This window comes from Onychomys torridus, chromosome 5 (genome assembly GCF_903995425.1).
Source record: "Onychomys torridus chromosome 5, mOncTor1.1, whole genome shotgun sequence".
NCBI lineage: Eukaryota > Metazoa > Chordata > Mammalia > Rodentia > Cricetidae > Onychomys > Onychomys torridus.
Window position 1 is genome coordinate 71,967,958 of NC_050447.1, and position 15,074 is coordinate 71,983,031.

At 39.7% G+C, this 15,074-nt stretch overlaps 1 protein-coding gene across 2 annotated transcripts in view; it reads right to left on the reverse strand.

Moving 5' to 3' along the window:
• Nucleotides 1-8,864: 8,864 nt before the first annotated feature.
• Itga8 (integrin subunit alpha 8) overlaps nucleotides 8,865-15,074 on the reverse strand; it is a 181,397-nt gene continuing 175,187 nt past the window's right edge. For both annotated transcript variants that reach the window (XM_036188716.1, XM_036188715.1), the window contains exons 29-30: nucleotides 13,297-13,419; nucleotides 8,865-11,575 (exon numbers count right to left, since the gene is read on the reverse strand). In XM_036188716.1, coding sequence (XP_036044609.1) covers nucleotides 11,489-11,575; nucleotides 13,297-13,419 — 210 coding nt within the window. In that variant the 3' untranslated portion in view covers nucleotides 8,865-11,488. The remainder of the gene's footprint in view (nucleotides 11,576-13,296; nucleotides 13,420-15,074) is intronic.

A 15,074-nucleotide genomic window follows, 5' to 3' on the forward strand; every position in this document is an offset into this window, starting at 1 on the left:
ATCTTACTGACTGAGTAGAACTTTGGTATCTGTTATGGGATGACTAGTCATTATCCTTATCAGAGATGCACAATGAGAGTATTAGTTACTTTCTACACTGCAGTGACCTAATACCTGACAAGAAGCTTCATAAAGGGAGAAACATTTATCCTAGTTCACGGTTAGTGAGGGGACAGTCCACTAGGGTGGGTTGTCCCTGACACATGTGGCTGTGAATCTGAACATTGTGAGGAACAAAAAAGCAAAGAGTAGACAGGAAGTGGGGCGGGGCCTGGTTCAAACTCTCAGTGTCTATACCACCCATGTCAGTGACTGCTTCCTCTCCTAAGACTCTCCTTAAGGGCTTTGCCCCAAACAGTGTCTCCAGATGGAGCCCAAGTGTTCAAATGCATAAGCTTATGGAAGACATTTCACACTCACACCACATTGAGATGATTAGGGATTAGATCCATATCTAGGCATAAAGTATATTTGGGTTTTACATATACCTTGTATATATAACCTGGTGATGCTTTTTTCCAAAATATTGCTCATGTATTTTTTTAAGTTATGTGTATGTCTGTGTGTGGAGGTCTGTACATGTGTGTGTAGGTGCTCAAGGAGGCCAAAGGAGGGAGTATGATCTCTGGAACTGGAGTTACATGTGGTTGTGAGCCCTCTGCTCTGGTGTGGGTGCTGGGAACTGGACTTTAGTCCTCTGTAAAAGCCATTAAGCCCTTGTCTTAGTCAGGGTTTCTTTGCTGTGACAAAACACCATGACCAAACAGCAAGTTGGAGAGGAAAGTTTCAGCTTATAATTCTGTAGCTGGAGTTTTCCTGTGTCCCACCCGGTCCACAGCCACTCAGACCCAAGTAAACATACAGAGGCTTATATTATTTAAAACTGTTTGGCCAGTCAGGTGGTGGTGCATGCCTTTAATCCCAGCACTTGGGAGGTAGAGCCAGGTGGATCTCTGTGAGTTTGAGGCCAGCCTGGTCTACAGAGTGAGATCCAGGACAGGCACCAAAACTATACAGAGAAACCCTGTCTCAATAAACCAAAAAAACCCCACAAACAAACAAACAAACAAGACAAAAAACAAAAAACAAACAAACAAAAAACTGGCCATTAGCTCAGGCTTTCCACTGACTACCTCTGACACTTAAACTCAGCCCATTTCTGTTAATCCATGGTTTACCTGTGTGCCATTACATGCTGCTCTGTGGATGGCAGGCTGGTGTCTCCTGACTCAGCCTTCCTCTTCCCAGCATTCTCCTCCTCTGCTTATCCTGCCTATACTTCCTGCCCGACTACTGGCCAATCAGCATTTTATTTATCAACCAATCAGAGCAACATATATTCATAGCATACAGAATTACACTCCACAGCATACTTCCATATTGCTGTTCATCATCAAAGAAAGTGAGGAAAGTGTTACAGAATATTAGTTAAAGATGTGTTACATTTGTTTATGCTGTGGAACATTTGTTTAATGATACAAAGATGTGTTGCATTCTTTTATGCTGCATTTGCTTAACTCTGTGAAGCTGTGTTACTGTGCCTGTCTAAATCACCTGATGTTCTAATAAAGAGCTGAACAGCCAATAGCAAGGCAGGAGAAAGGATAGGCGGGGCTGTCAGGCAGAGAGAATATATAGAAGAAATCTGGGAGGAAAAGAGGAAAGATCAAAGAATGAAAGAGGAAGGAGGTAGACTTCAGGGGCCAGCCACTTAGCCTCACAGTTACATAGCCAGACATGGAGTAAGAAGGAAAGAAAAAGTATACAGGAATAGAGAAAGATAAAAGCCCTGAAGCCAAAGACAGATGGGATAATTTAAGAAAATATGGCTAGAAACAAGCCAAGCTAATGCCAAGTATTTATAATACCGAATAAGCCTTCATGTATGATTTATTTGGGAGCTGGGTGGCAGGCCCCCCAAAGAGCCATAAGAGCAAAACAAACAACTACAGGAAAGGAACTTAAACATGACAGGAGCCGATACAGAGACCATGGAGGAGTGCTGCTTACTGGCTTGCTTTGCCTGTTTTTTTTCTTTATAGAGCCCAGGACTACTATCCTAGGAATGGCACTACCCATAATGGGCTGAGCCCTCCACCATCAATCACTAATTAAGAAAATATCTTAGAGCTGGATCTTATGGTGACATTTTCTCAGTTGAGATTCCCCCTCTTCAGGTAACTCTAGCTTGCATAAAGTTGACATAGGACTAGCAAGCACAGCACCCTAAACCATTAAATCATCTCTTTAGCCCCAGTGCCAATGTTTTAATCGTGGCCCATCCCATTAGGTCAAATATGGAATTTTTGGCTTATGGAGTCATGTTGACATTCAAAAGATTCAGATTTTTGAAGCCAGAATTTTAAAATTGGAAATAGTCAACTTCTAATAACATTGTATGTACATTATAAGTTGAAATGTGGACTGCTCTGGTATTTAGTATTTGAAGTAGTTTACAAAAGTACATGTCTACCATGGATAATTAATATGTAAATATATATCTATTTGCTCCTCCATCTTTTGAGTAGCCACTACATACACTAGGCATTGTAGCTAGGTGTAGGAAACACATAGTTGAAAAGACGTGATGGCTGGCCTCCCTGAAAGACAATCAGGTTGAGGGCTAGTCATATGCACAGGTGGAAAGTGAGTCAAATGAAGGAGAGTAGGCACAGAAGAAACTTGTGTTTTAATTTTACACATTACCCATGGGTTCTCCTATCCTCCCCCCTCCTGCCCCCGCCCCCATCTTGGCCATCTGATCACCAGACTAGGTCAGATCAGGCGTTCTCTCCACCATTGCCAGCAGTCTACAGAGGAGGTATCATTGTGGATTTCTGGGGACCTCTCCAGCACTCTGCCCATTCCTGTTCTCATGTGGTCATCATTTATCATGGTCTGTTATTCCTTGTTCTCCCTTTCTGTTCTTGATCCAGCTGAGATCTCCTGCTCCCCTAAGCTTTCTTTCTCTCAAACCTTGCCCTTCATTACTCCCACTCTCATCCAGGTTGTTCATGTAGATCTCATCCATTTCTCTGTCATTGGATGATTCCTGTGTCTTTCCTAGGGTCCCGTTTTCTAGGTAGCCTCCCTGGAGTTGTGTAGCAGTCTAGTCATCTTTGTTTTATATCTAGTATCCTCCTATGAGTGAGTACATACCATGTTTGTCCTTCTGAGTCTGGGTTACCTCACTCAGGATGCTTTTTTCTAGATCTATCCATTTGCCTGCAAACCTCATGATATCATTATTTTTCTCTGCTGAGTAGTACTCCATTGTGTATATATACCATATTTTCTTTATCCATTCTTCAGTTGAAGGGCATCTAGGTTGTTTCCAGGTTCTGGCTATTACAAACAATGCTATTGTGAACATAGCTGAGCAAATGCTCTTGTGGTATGATTGAGCATTCCTTGGGTATATGCCCAAGAGTGCTACAGCTGGGTCTTGGGGGAGATGGATTCCCAATTTTCTAAGGAAGCGCCATATTGATTTCCAAAGTGGCTGTACAAGCTTGCATTCTCACCAGCAGTGGAGGAGAGTTCCCCTTGCTCCACATCCTCTCCAGCATAAGCTGTCTTCTGTGTTTTTGATCTTAGCCATTCTGACAGGTGTAAGGTGGTATCTCAGAGTCATTTTGATTTGCATTTCCTGGATAATTAGGGATGTTGAGCAATTCCTTAAATGTCTTTCAGCCATTTGAACTTCCTCTGTTGAGAATTCTCTGTTTAGGTCTATTGCCCATTTTTCAATTGGACTGTTGGGCATTTTGATGTCTAATTTCTTGAGTTCTTTATATATTCTGGATATCAGCCCTCTGTCAGATGTGGGGTTGGTGAAGACCTTTTCCCATTCTGTAGGCTGTCGCTTTGTCTTGTTGACCATGTCCTTTGCTCTACAAAAGCTTCTCAGTATTAACAGATCCCATTGATTGATTGTTTCTCTCAGTGTCTGTGCTACTGGTATTATATTTAGAATGTGATCTCCGGTGCCAATGCATTCACGAGTACTTCCTACTTTCTCTTCTATCAGGTTCAGAGTAACTGGATCTACTTGGACTTAAGTTTTGTGCATGGTGACAGATATGGATCTATTTGTAGCCTTCTACACATTGACATCCAGTTATGCCAGCACCATTTGTTGAAGATACTTTCTTTTATCCATTGTACATTTTTGGCTTCTTTGTCAAAAATTATATGTTCATAGGTGTGTGGGTTAATGTCAGGGTCTTCAATTCAATTCCATTGGTATACATGTAGGTTTTTATGCCAGTACCAAGCTGTTTTTATTATGGTAGCTCTATAGTAGAGGTTGAGGTTGGGGATTGTGATGACTCCAGAGGTTGTTTCATTGTACAGGATTCTTTTGGCTATCCTGGGTTTTTTTGTTTTTCCATATGAAGTTGAGTATTATTCTTTCCAGATCTGTGAAGAATTGTGTTGGTAATTTGATGGGGATTGCGTTGAATCTGTAGATTGCTTTTGGTAAGATCGCCATTTTTACTATGTTAATCCTGCCTATCCATGAGCATGGGAGGTCTTTCCATTTTCTGACATCTACTTCAATTTCTTTTTTCAGGGACTTAAAGTTCTTGTCATATAGGTCCTTCACATGCTTAGTTAGAGTAACCCCAAGGTATTTTATATCATTTGTGGCTATTGTAAAGGGTGATGTATCTCTGATTTCCTTCTCAGCCTGTTTGTCTATTGTATATAGGAGGGCTACTGATTTTTTTGAGTTGATCTCGTATCATGCTATGTTGCTGAAGGTGCTTGTAAGTTGTATCAGTTCCTTGGTTGAATTTTTGGGGTCACTCATGTATATTATCATGTCATCTTCAAATAGGGAGAGCTTGACTTCTTCCTTTCCAATTTGTATCCCCTTAATCTCCTTATGTTGTCCTATTGCTCTGGCTAGTACTTCAAGTACTATATTGAATAAGTATGGGGAGAGGGGACAGCCTTGCCTTGTTCCTGATTTTAGTGGTATTGCTTTGGGTTTCTCTCCATTTAATTTGATGTTGGCTGTTGGCTTGCTGTAGATTGCCTTTATTATGTTTAGGTATGTTCCCTGTATTCCTGATTGCTCCAAGACCTTTATCATGAAGGGGTGTTGGATTTTGTCAAATGCCTTTTCTGCATCTAGTGAGATGATCATGTGGTTTTTTTCTTTGAGTTTGTTTATATGGTGTATTACATTGACGGACTTGCATATGTTGAACCACCCTTGCATCCCTGGGATGAAGCCTACTTGATCATGGTGGATAATTGTTTTGTTGTGTTCTTGGAGTCTGTTTGCCAGTATTTTATTGAGTATTTTTGCATCAGTGTTCATGAGGGAGATCGGTCTGTAGTTCTCTTTCCTTGTTTCATCTTTGTTTGGTTTAGGAATCAGGGTAATTGTAGCCTCATAGAAGGAGTTTGCTAATATTCCTTCTGCTTCTATTGTGTGAAATAATTTAAAGAGTATTGGTATTAAGTCTTCTTTGAAGATCTGGTAGAATTCTGCAGTGAAACCATCTGGTCTTGGGCTTTTTTTGGTTGGGAGACTTTTAATGACTGATTCTATTTCCTTGGGGGTTATTGGACTATTTAAATGGTTTATCTCATCTTGATTTAACTTAGGTATGTGGTACCTATCCAGAAAATTATCCATTTCTTTTAGATTTTCCAGTTTTGTGGAGTAGAGATTTTTGAAGTATGACCTGATGATTCTCTGGATTTCCTAATTGTCTGTTGTTATGTCCCCCCTTTCATTTCTGATTTTGATAATTTGGATGTGCTCTCTGTCTTTTGGTTAGTTTGGATAAGGGCTTTTCTATCTTGTTGATTTTCTCAAAGAACCAACTCTTTGTTTCATTAATCCTTTGTATTGTTCTCTTTATTTCTATTTTATTGATTTCAGCTCTCAATTTGATAATTTCCTGGCATCTATTCCTCCTGGGAGACTTTGCTTCTTCCTGTTCAAGAGCTTTCAGGTGTGCTGTCAAGTCACTAGCATGAAATTTCTCCAGCTTCTTTATGTGGGCATTTAGTGCTATGTATGAATTTCCCTCTTAGCACTGCTTTCATAGTGTTCCATAAGTTTGGGTATGTGGTGTATTCATTTTCATTGATCTCTAGGAAGTCTTTAATTTCTTTTTTTATTTCTTCTTTAACCCACTGGTGATTCAGTTGAGCATTATTCAGTTTCCATGAGATTGTAGGATTTCTGTAGTTTTTTCTGTTGTGGAAATCTAACTTTAAACCATGGTGGTCTGATAGAACACAGGAGGTTATTCCAATTGTTTTGTATTTGTTGAGATTTGCTTTGTGGCCAAGTATGTGGTCGATTTTAGAGAAGGTTCCATGGGGTGCTGAGAAGAAGGTATATTCTTTTTTGTTCTGGTGGAATGTTCTGTAGATATCAATTAATTCCATTTGAGCCATAACATCAGTTAAGACCATTATTTTGCTGATAAGTTACAACTTGGCCAATTTGTCCAGAGGTGAAAGTGGGGTGCTGAAGTCTCCCACTATTAATGGGTGGGTTTTTATATGAGATTTAAGCTTTAGTAATGTTTCTTTTACATATGTGGGTGCCCTTGTGTTTGGGGCATAAATGTTCAAAATTGAGACTTCATCTTGGTGGATCTTTCCTGTGATGAGTATGTAATGTCCTTCATCATCTCTTTTGATTGATTTTAGTTTGAAGTCTATTTTCCGGATATTAGGATGGCTACCCCAGCTTGCTTTGTAAGACCATTTGATTGGAACGTCTTTCCCCCGCCTTTTATTCTTAGGAGGTGTCCGTCTTTGAATTTTAGGTATGTTTCTTGTATGCAGCAGAAAGATGGGTCCTGTTTTCGTATCCATTCTGTTAGTCTGTGTCTTTTTATAGGTGAATTAAGTCCATTGATATTAAGGGATATTAATGACCAGTGATTGTTCATTATTATTTTTTTTTTTTGGTGGTGGTGTGTGTGTACTTCTCTTCTTTGGGGTTTACTGCTGTGGTGTTATCCATTGCCTGTGTTTTCATGGGTGTATCTGACTTCCTTAGGTAGGAATTTTCCTTCTAGTGCTTTCTGTAGGGCTGGGTTTGTGAATAAGTATTGTTTAAATCTGGTTTTGTCTTGGAAGGTCTTGTTCACTCCATCTATGATGATTGAAAGTTTTGCTGAGTATATTAGTCTAGGCTGGCATCCTTGGTCTCTTTGTGTCTGCAATATATCTGTCCAGGTCCTTCTGGCTTTCAAAGTCTGCATTGAGAAATCGGGTGTTATTCTGATGGGTTTGCCTTTATAAGTCACTTGGCCTTTTTCCTTTGCTGCCCTTAATATTCTTTCTTTATTCTTATGTTTAGTTGTTTAATTATTATGTGGCAAGGGGACTTTTTTTGAGGGTCTAGTCTGTTTGGTGTTCTATGGGCTTCTTGTATCTTCATAGGCATTTCCTTCTTTAAGTTGGGAAAGTTTTCTTCTATGATCTTGTTAAATATTTTCTGTGCCTTTGAGTTGGTATTCTTCTCCTTCCTCTATCCCTATTATTCATAGGTTTGGTCTTTTCATGGTGTCCCAAATTTCTTGGACATTTTGGGTCATGACTTGGTTGGTTTTAGTGTTTTCTTTGACTGATGAATCTATTTCTTCTAATGTATCTTCCACACCAGAGATCCTCTCTTCCATCTCTTGCATTCTGTTGGTTATACTTGCCTCTGAAGTTCCTGTTTGTTTACTTAGATTTTCTATTTCCAGCATTCCCTCGGCTTGTGTCTTCTTCATTTTTTCTATTTCCCTCTTCAGGTCTTGGACTGTTTCCCTTGTCTGTTTCATTGTTGTTTCATGATTTTCTTTCAGGGACCTATTGTTTTCTTCTGCTTTATTTGTCCTTTCCTCTAGTTATTTTTATAGCATTCTTCCCATTTTTTTGTTTGTCTGTTCCTCTACTTTATTCTTGATTTCTTCTATATAAGGCTCTAGCCTCTTCATGATGTTACTTATGAGGTTGTTTTCTTCTGCATCTTCCATTCTGTGATATTTAGGTTGGAGAAAGGGCTAGGTTCTGGTGATGCTGTATTGCTCTTTATTTTATTGTATGTACTTCTGCCTTGATGTCTGCCCAGCTCCTTGTGGATTCGTTCTTGGTCTTATCAGTGTACCCTGTCCAGACAGAGGTGACAGATTTAGGGAGACTCTCTCTAGTCTAGATGGCAGCTCTGGGCCAGATGGGAGCCCTGGTCCAGATGAGAGTGCTGGCGGGATAGGAGCTAGGGGGCTGGACTCTGAGTCTCAAGATGTCCCTGGGGTCTCCTTATCTTGTCCAGATGGGAGCTCCTCTTGTCCAGATGGGAGTTCCGGGGCAGGATGTAATGCTGGATGCTGGTCTCTAAGTCTCTCGAAGTGGCTGGGGTCTCTGGCAGATGTGTGGGGGGGGCAAGGCGTTAAGGTTGTAGTGTCCACCAAAGGGTCTCTCTGGTCCAGATGGGAGTTCCGGGGTGGATGGGAGCTGGGGGCTGGTCTCTGAGTCTCAGGAAGTGGCTGGGGTCTCGGGCAAATGGGTGTGGGCGCAGGGTGTGGAGACTGCAGGGTCTGCCTGCAGTCTTGGAAAAGGGGAGCCTTCTTGAACCTCTTTTCAAATGTCACCTATGACTATAAATGTGCCCATGTAAATGGCACAATTGCTCAGAGTTAAATAACCATAACCCCAACCCAAGTGTAGAGCAGTTTTACTACACAAAGGTAACTTCTCCCAATGTTAAATGTTCTTATAATAAAGGAATCAAGGCTTAAAGGTATAAATGCCTCTTTGCTGTTGGTCTATGATGAACGGGGAAGCTTCACATTGTGCATAAAATTAGCTATACACATGCTTTTTGTGTCTTTAATTTTTAATTTTATTGGTGACAATGTAAATAGGTACATGAAAATCCCCACCATCTCTACACATGTATTTAAATAAAACAAGAGTTCTAAGATTTGGATTTCAGTGATGAGTAGAACGTTATTACTTTACTGTATAAAAATATCCAAGTTTACAAAAGCTGCTCATTTTCCCATGTCTTATGAAAACCAAACCAAACCAAACCAAACCAAACAAAAAAAGAAACAAAACAGCTTCCAGAAGTAGAAAAAAGAACTTAATGAAGAGAAATACAGATAGGCTCCTGGTGAAGCCCAGCACTTGAGTTATGAAAGACTCAGCAATGCTGTGAGCATTGTTGTATACTCAGTGTTCTCTGTGAGGATGGGGTGTCTGAGAACATACCACTGAAGGGTTCACTTGACCTCAGGTTTCTGTGTGCATGTGGATGACAGCCCTCTGCACTTCCATAGTGGGGACAATGGGAAGCCATGGTTTCCCGTTGATTTCCCCATATCTTTTTCTGTGTTGGTCCCACCTTCCCCAGACATCTCTAGTTTCCCCATATGGCTGTATGAACTGTCTCCCACAGTTCATATCTGTAGCCCTATGAGTTTTCTTGAGTTCCTTCAAGACCAGAGATTCATTCCAAACTTCTGAGGAGTTTGTATTGGTCCCACATCAGAAATCACAAAAGTTAAATCATTGGGTATCGTAGAGAGAGTTGTTCATTGTCTCTCAAATCATATTACACAGATGGCTTTCTGCTTATAAAACTGGTTCTATAAAATTGACTAACAGCAAAGACAACTCCAGAGACTGGTATGGAATCCTCAAAGCTCTTTAAGGCAAGTGCAAGGCTCCCCAGACACTAGCTGCACAGACTGGGAACTAGATGTGAGGTCCTGATTGACTCGAATCAGCTACCAGGACAGATTGAATTGGTGAGCAGCAGAAGATGAACAGCAACAATGTCTGTCTCTATGCCTTTCATTTGCTTTCCAAGGAACTTTGGCAACTGAAGCCAAGTGGCGCCTTTCCAGGTTAAGGCACCACATAAAATTTACTGTCTGTGATTTGGCTCATCTTTCAAATGAAGTGTCACTGTTGAAATTGAGACACAGATTTTCCAGAGTGCTTTGTAAACATTAGGATTTTGGTCAGCTTGTTGTATCAGACTTAGTATTCAGGATATTAATTTAAAAAATAACTAATGCCAGTGTAAACATGCCTTAGATACATAGGTCTTTTATATATTGCACATAAAATTTTGTTCAGCATTTCTCCATAGCAATTTTTCCTTATTATAAAAAGGATATAAACTTGTGCAGACCATCTTATGAATTTGGCTGGTCAATATTACTTCAAAATGGTAACATTACAAATGATTATGGATTATTTACAAGAGCTTTAAGCAACATTTTCTGGATGCTTAAGTAAAGATGATGGTAATTATTTTCCAAGATTACATTCTAGGAAAGATTAATAGTAAGGAGTGGGTAATAAAGCTGTAAAAAGTATTGTTAGGTCCTTAGGAGTGAATTTTCTATTTCTATTCACACCTGGTTAACTTCACATATCTCCATCTTATTTATGTTCAACACATTTTCTCTTTTATATAAGTGTGAGGTATCACAACAAAAACAGATGTGTAGATCCCAAGCTAAATATGTTTACTATAGCTATTAAAATAATATTCACCCATATTGTTAAATTGTTTTTTTATATGGAGTCTACAGATTGTGCCAGTACTTTTAAATACCATCAGGGTAGTGAGTACCTTGAAATTAGTGCTTTAAAGAAATCAGTGGAAATAGTTTTTTTACATGTATAAAAGGAACTATAAATATAAAATATTGTGTTGAATTATGCAGATGTGAGTTCCTCGAGAGCATGAAGAAAAGTAACTCCAGGTAGAAGGCAGCAAGATATTAAGCAACACAGACTCCTAATACCAGTTTGTGTGTAACACTGTCTTATACACAAAGAAGCCCAATTAAACATGTTATCTGTGCAGAGCCGTTGTCTTAAGAAGAAACAAGCTGAGTGATGTTGAAATTTAGCCAACTATATCTTAACATCCAAAGCCTCTAGATGGCCTTGTTCTCCACCTAGAGAAATGGAAAATAAATAATACATTTTTTTTTGTCCTCACTTAATGAAATGGTCTTTGTTGTTCCATAAGTACTTTCACAGTCCTGACGACATATTGCTTTGTCTCCCTGAGCCATCGCATCCTTAGAAAGGTTTCTTTTCCATAGGGAGGTGTCAGAGATTCCATTGGGTTACAGTAGTGTTCAATCTCCATTCGTCCCATCTCTGTAGGAATCATTTCTGCAAGTCACATTGGGCTGATCTGGACAGCCACCCGAGTTCCCACAGCCATTCCAAAATGTCAGCCAGATGTGAAGTGGTGAAAGCAAAAGAAATCGGCATGACTGCTGATTGTTTCTACAGTGTTGGTGGTTTCTTTTCCCACAGGGTTCTCTGCACTCCATGTCAATGCATGAAGTAGATGAGGTGATCATCAGGCACCCTTCCATTCCTTAGGTCCCTGGCAGGTAGGAAAGGCTACGATTACTTCACTCTTGTGTCCCTTCTGTCTGTGAACAGGGCCAGTGTTTGAATTGTAGGTCTTCATGTTTCTGAGTCATGCTTCTGGTGTCTTGTCACTGGTCAGTTGTTCCCTGTCTGTCATTTCATCCTGAGGAGGTCTTGCTCTATCAAAGAATCCACACTAAGAGAAAGAAAAATCGGGTCATCTGGGGAGTTTGTGAAACACCTTATTTAAGGAATGTATATTTTGTACATTGTTTTGTAAGAAACCTGGGGATATATGAATGCTATCCAAATTGAGAGGGAAAATCAGAGTGTTGATTACCTATGGGGAGAACTCATTGCTTGGACAAGGTTGGCAGAGCATCCGTGCCCTTTCTCCTGCCACATAAGAAGCAGTGGCAGAATGTCCTCACTTTATCAAAACCACTTGCAGACCTTACATGATTTCCTGAATTATAACCAGTGTTCTAAGGATCCCTCTGCTTTCTGTCTGCTTTCCTCACAGTGCTTGACAACTGATCTGACAAGTCTCGTTTCCTGTGGTGTTCTGTAGGGTACTTAGGACACATTACAGGAAGAAGTGACGTTGCTGTGTCTGTCCTTCTGGACTTGGTGGGACATACAATATTTAGAGGAAGATCCAATTTTTCAGTTATGTCAATGACAGCACCAGGTAGGATGGGACATCCTTGTGACTTTCTACAGGTTTACCAGTACTCTGGTGAAGATGATTCCAGAATCTTCTTTCTATTGAATTTAACCCTAAGGTTGTGTATTTTCCTAGAACCCTAGAACTTGAATTATTATTTGTTGTTTCTCATATGGGAACACAGAAAGAGTTCTTCTGTAAGACCAGTGGGGTATTCTCTCATTTAGCACATAGAATGCTATTCAGTTACCATAAATAGCAGAATAATGCTAGAGTTATCTCTACATGTGTGTCAAAGACTGTATGGACCCAGGACAGTACAGGCAGCTGATAATGATTTGAAAAGCTATCCTTTAACTCAAACCAAGTTTTCTAAGTTTACAGTTCTATAAAGCATACTGCTGCCCATTGTTTCAAAAATTATAAATGCCAAGTTCTTGGAGAGCCACACAATAGTGGTTGACTAAGATATGAGCAGAATAGTTATTCTTCTAGTCATGTCACTGTGACATGGTTTTTCATTTAGAGTGAGAGACTCTGTAGAACTTGGCAGATGGACAAGTCACTTGGCTATAAATCTGATGCTCTTACAAACTTCTAGAACAAGCCTCAGCAGGACATAGCTAACAATTCGTTAAGGTTTCCTATTAAAGATAGTCTAATTGGCAAGATGGAAAAATAACTCCACACACCTTATGCATCATGGCCTATTTGGCCTAGTAGTTGAAATGAAAAATATTAGAATCAACCTTATATTAGCTGCATAGTTGCATTGCTTTTAAAGAGAAATTCAAAGGATTGATGATAGAATCATGCCAATAAAACACAACTTCCTGGTTAACTGAAAAGAAAAAGAAGTCTTGATGATAATAGCATTACTCTGAGCACATTGAAAAGAAGAGCTCAGATCTTAAGACAATTATTCAATATATTAATTTATAAGAAATCTCAAGATAATGACTTGGATTGTAACTCAGGAGAGAAAGGCTTGTCTAAGTCTGTGCAAAGACCTGGGCTAAAAATCTTCAGCGTGGAAACTGTTTACCCCTCATCTTCTAAGACATTAGCTTGATACATGTTAAATTCCAAAGCAAAATAGACACAATTTTCTTCTGTCCTGAGGATTTATCAAAATCAGCAACTTAAAGCTTTATCATTATATTTAATAATTCCCAACAATATTCTTTCACATCCTCAATGGCTTTTGAACCCCTAAGGAAAAGTAAAAAAGAAAAAAAAAACTAGCTTACCTTCCATAAAGCTAAAGTTAATATGGCCAGAACCAGCAAGCCAAGAAGGATTGCTAATATTATGACCCACAATGGAATTGAGAAGGAGACATTCGGAGTGGCCCAAATAACTGACGTCTTAATCTGAAAACAAAACAAAGCAAGTGAGTGCTAACTTGAAACTGTCTGATGAGATAAGCAGGAACTGCCAGTTTGCTACTGGAGATCATTCCAAAGCAATTCTCGTAACAGCTGAAAGAATTCCAGGGGAGATTAAGAGCCGCAGCAATTGACCTTGGGCTCTCTAAAACAGGCACATACTCATGCCTAGGAGGCTGTGTGAAAATCTAATAGCAGATACTTGTTGGGTGGGTGACTTTTAATCATGGAACCCTAGACTGAAATCCAGGTAAACTAGGAGCTAGATGGAAAAGACAAGCTTAAATTGGTGTGGACGTCTATGCAAACAATAGACTAAGAGCCATGAGTGTCAAGTGTATCCACACAGCTCTTCATGTAGCTCAGCTAATCTCACTGAAAGGCAAAATTGTGAACAAGCATGACATATTAGATATACAAAAGTTAATGTCACTAGTTAATGTCAGTACTGGGTCTCTTCATCTATAGACTTTGTGATCTAGTAATAAATAAGAGCTGAGAACTTAAGGCTAATAATTTATTACTATTATTACTATCTATCTATCTATCTATCATCTATCTATCAATCATCTACCTACCTACCTACCTATCTACTATCTATCTACTATCTATCTATCTATCTATCTATCTACTATCTATCTATCTATCTATCTACTATCTATCTATCTATCTATCATCTATCTATCAATCATCTATCTACCTACCTACCTATCTACTATCTATCTATCTATCTATCTATCTATCTATCTATCATCTATCTATCAATCATCTATCTACCTACCTACCTATCTACTACCTATCTACTATCTATCTATCTATCTATCTATCTATCTATCTATCTACCTATCATGTGTATATGCATGTCTCAGTAGAACAATTTTCTAGAGTCAGCTCTCTCCTTGCACCGTGTGAATTCTATGACAAGAGCTCAGGTCGTCAGAATTGGCAGCGTGTGCTCTTTCCCATTGAGTCATCTTGAAAACCCCTATCTTGCATTTTTATGGAATTACTTGATGACAATTAAAAAAATTGTCAGAACGAGAGTGAAGCCACTTGTGTCAGCCCTAACAAAGGGTAAACAAAGGCAGTATGAAGGAGGTTTCTCAGGAGTGATTGCTTGGTAGTAATCAGTAACAACGGTTCTGTCTGGGAGGGCCTAGAGAGAGAGTTCAGTAGTTAAGAGACTTGGCTGCTTGTGCAAAGGATGGGAGTTTGATTCCCAGAACCTGCAACTACCCATAAATCCAGCTCCAGAAGATGTGACTTTCTCTTCTGACCTCTGACATATCCAAGCTCCTCATTGTAAGATTTGTCCACCTCACAGCAGAGTACAGCGCATACATACATTACAGCAAGTGTTTACTTTATGTCCTTTCTGGAAAGAAGCCCTTGTGCCCAGCCAAGCCTGATGACCTGAGTGCAACCCCTGGATTCCACAAGATGGCAGGAAAGAGCCAACTCCTGAGTTGTCCTCTGACCTCCACTAGATTCCTGTGTGCTGTGCTTGTGTGTGTGTGTGAGCATGTGTGAGTGAGAAGTGTGTGTGTGTGTGTGTGTGTGTGTGCTTGCTCTCCCTCTCCCTCTCAAAAATTGGAAACTTTAAAGATTTATTTTCAGAACGTAGGCTTGTGATTGGGTTC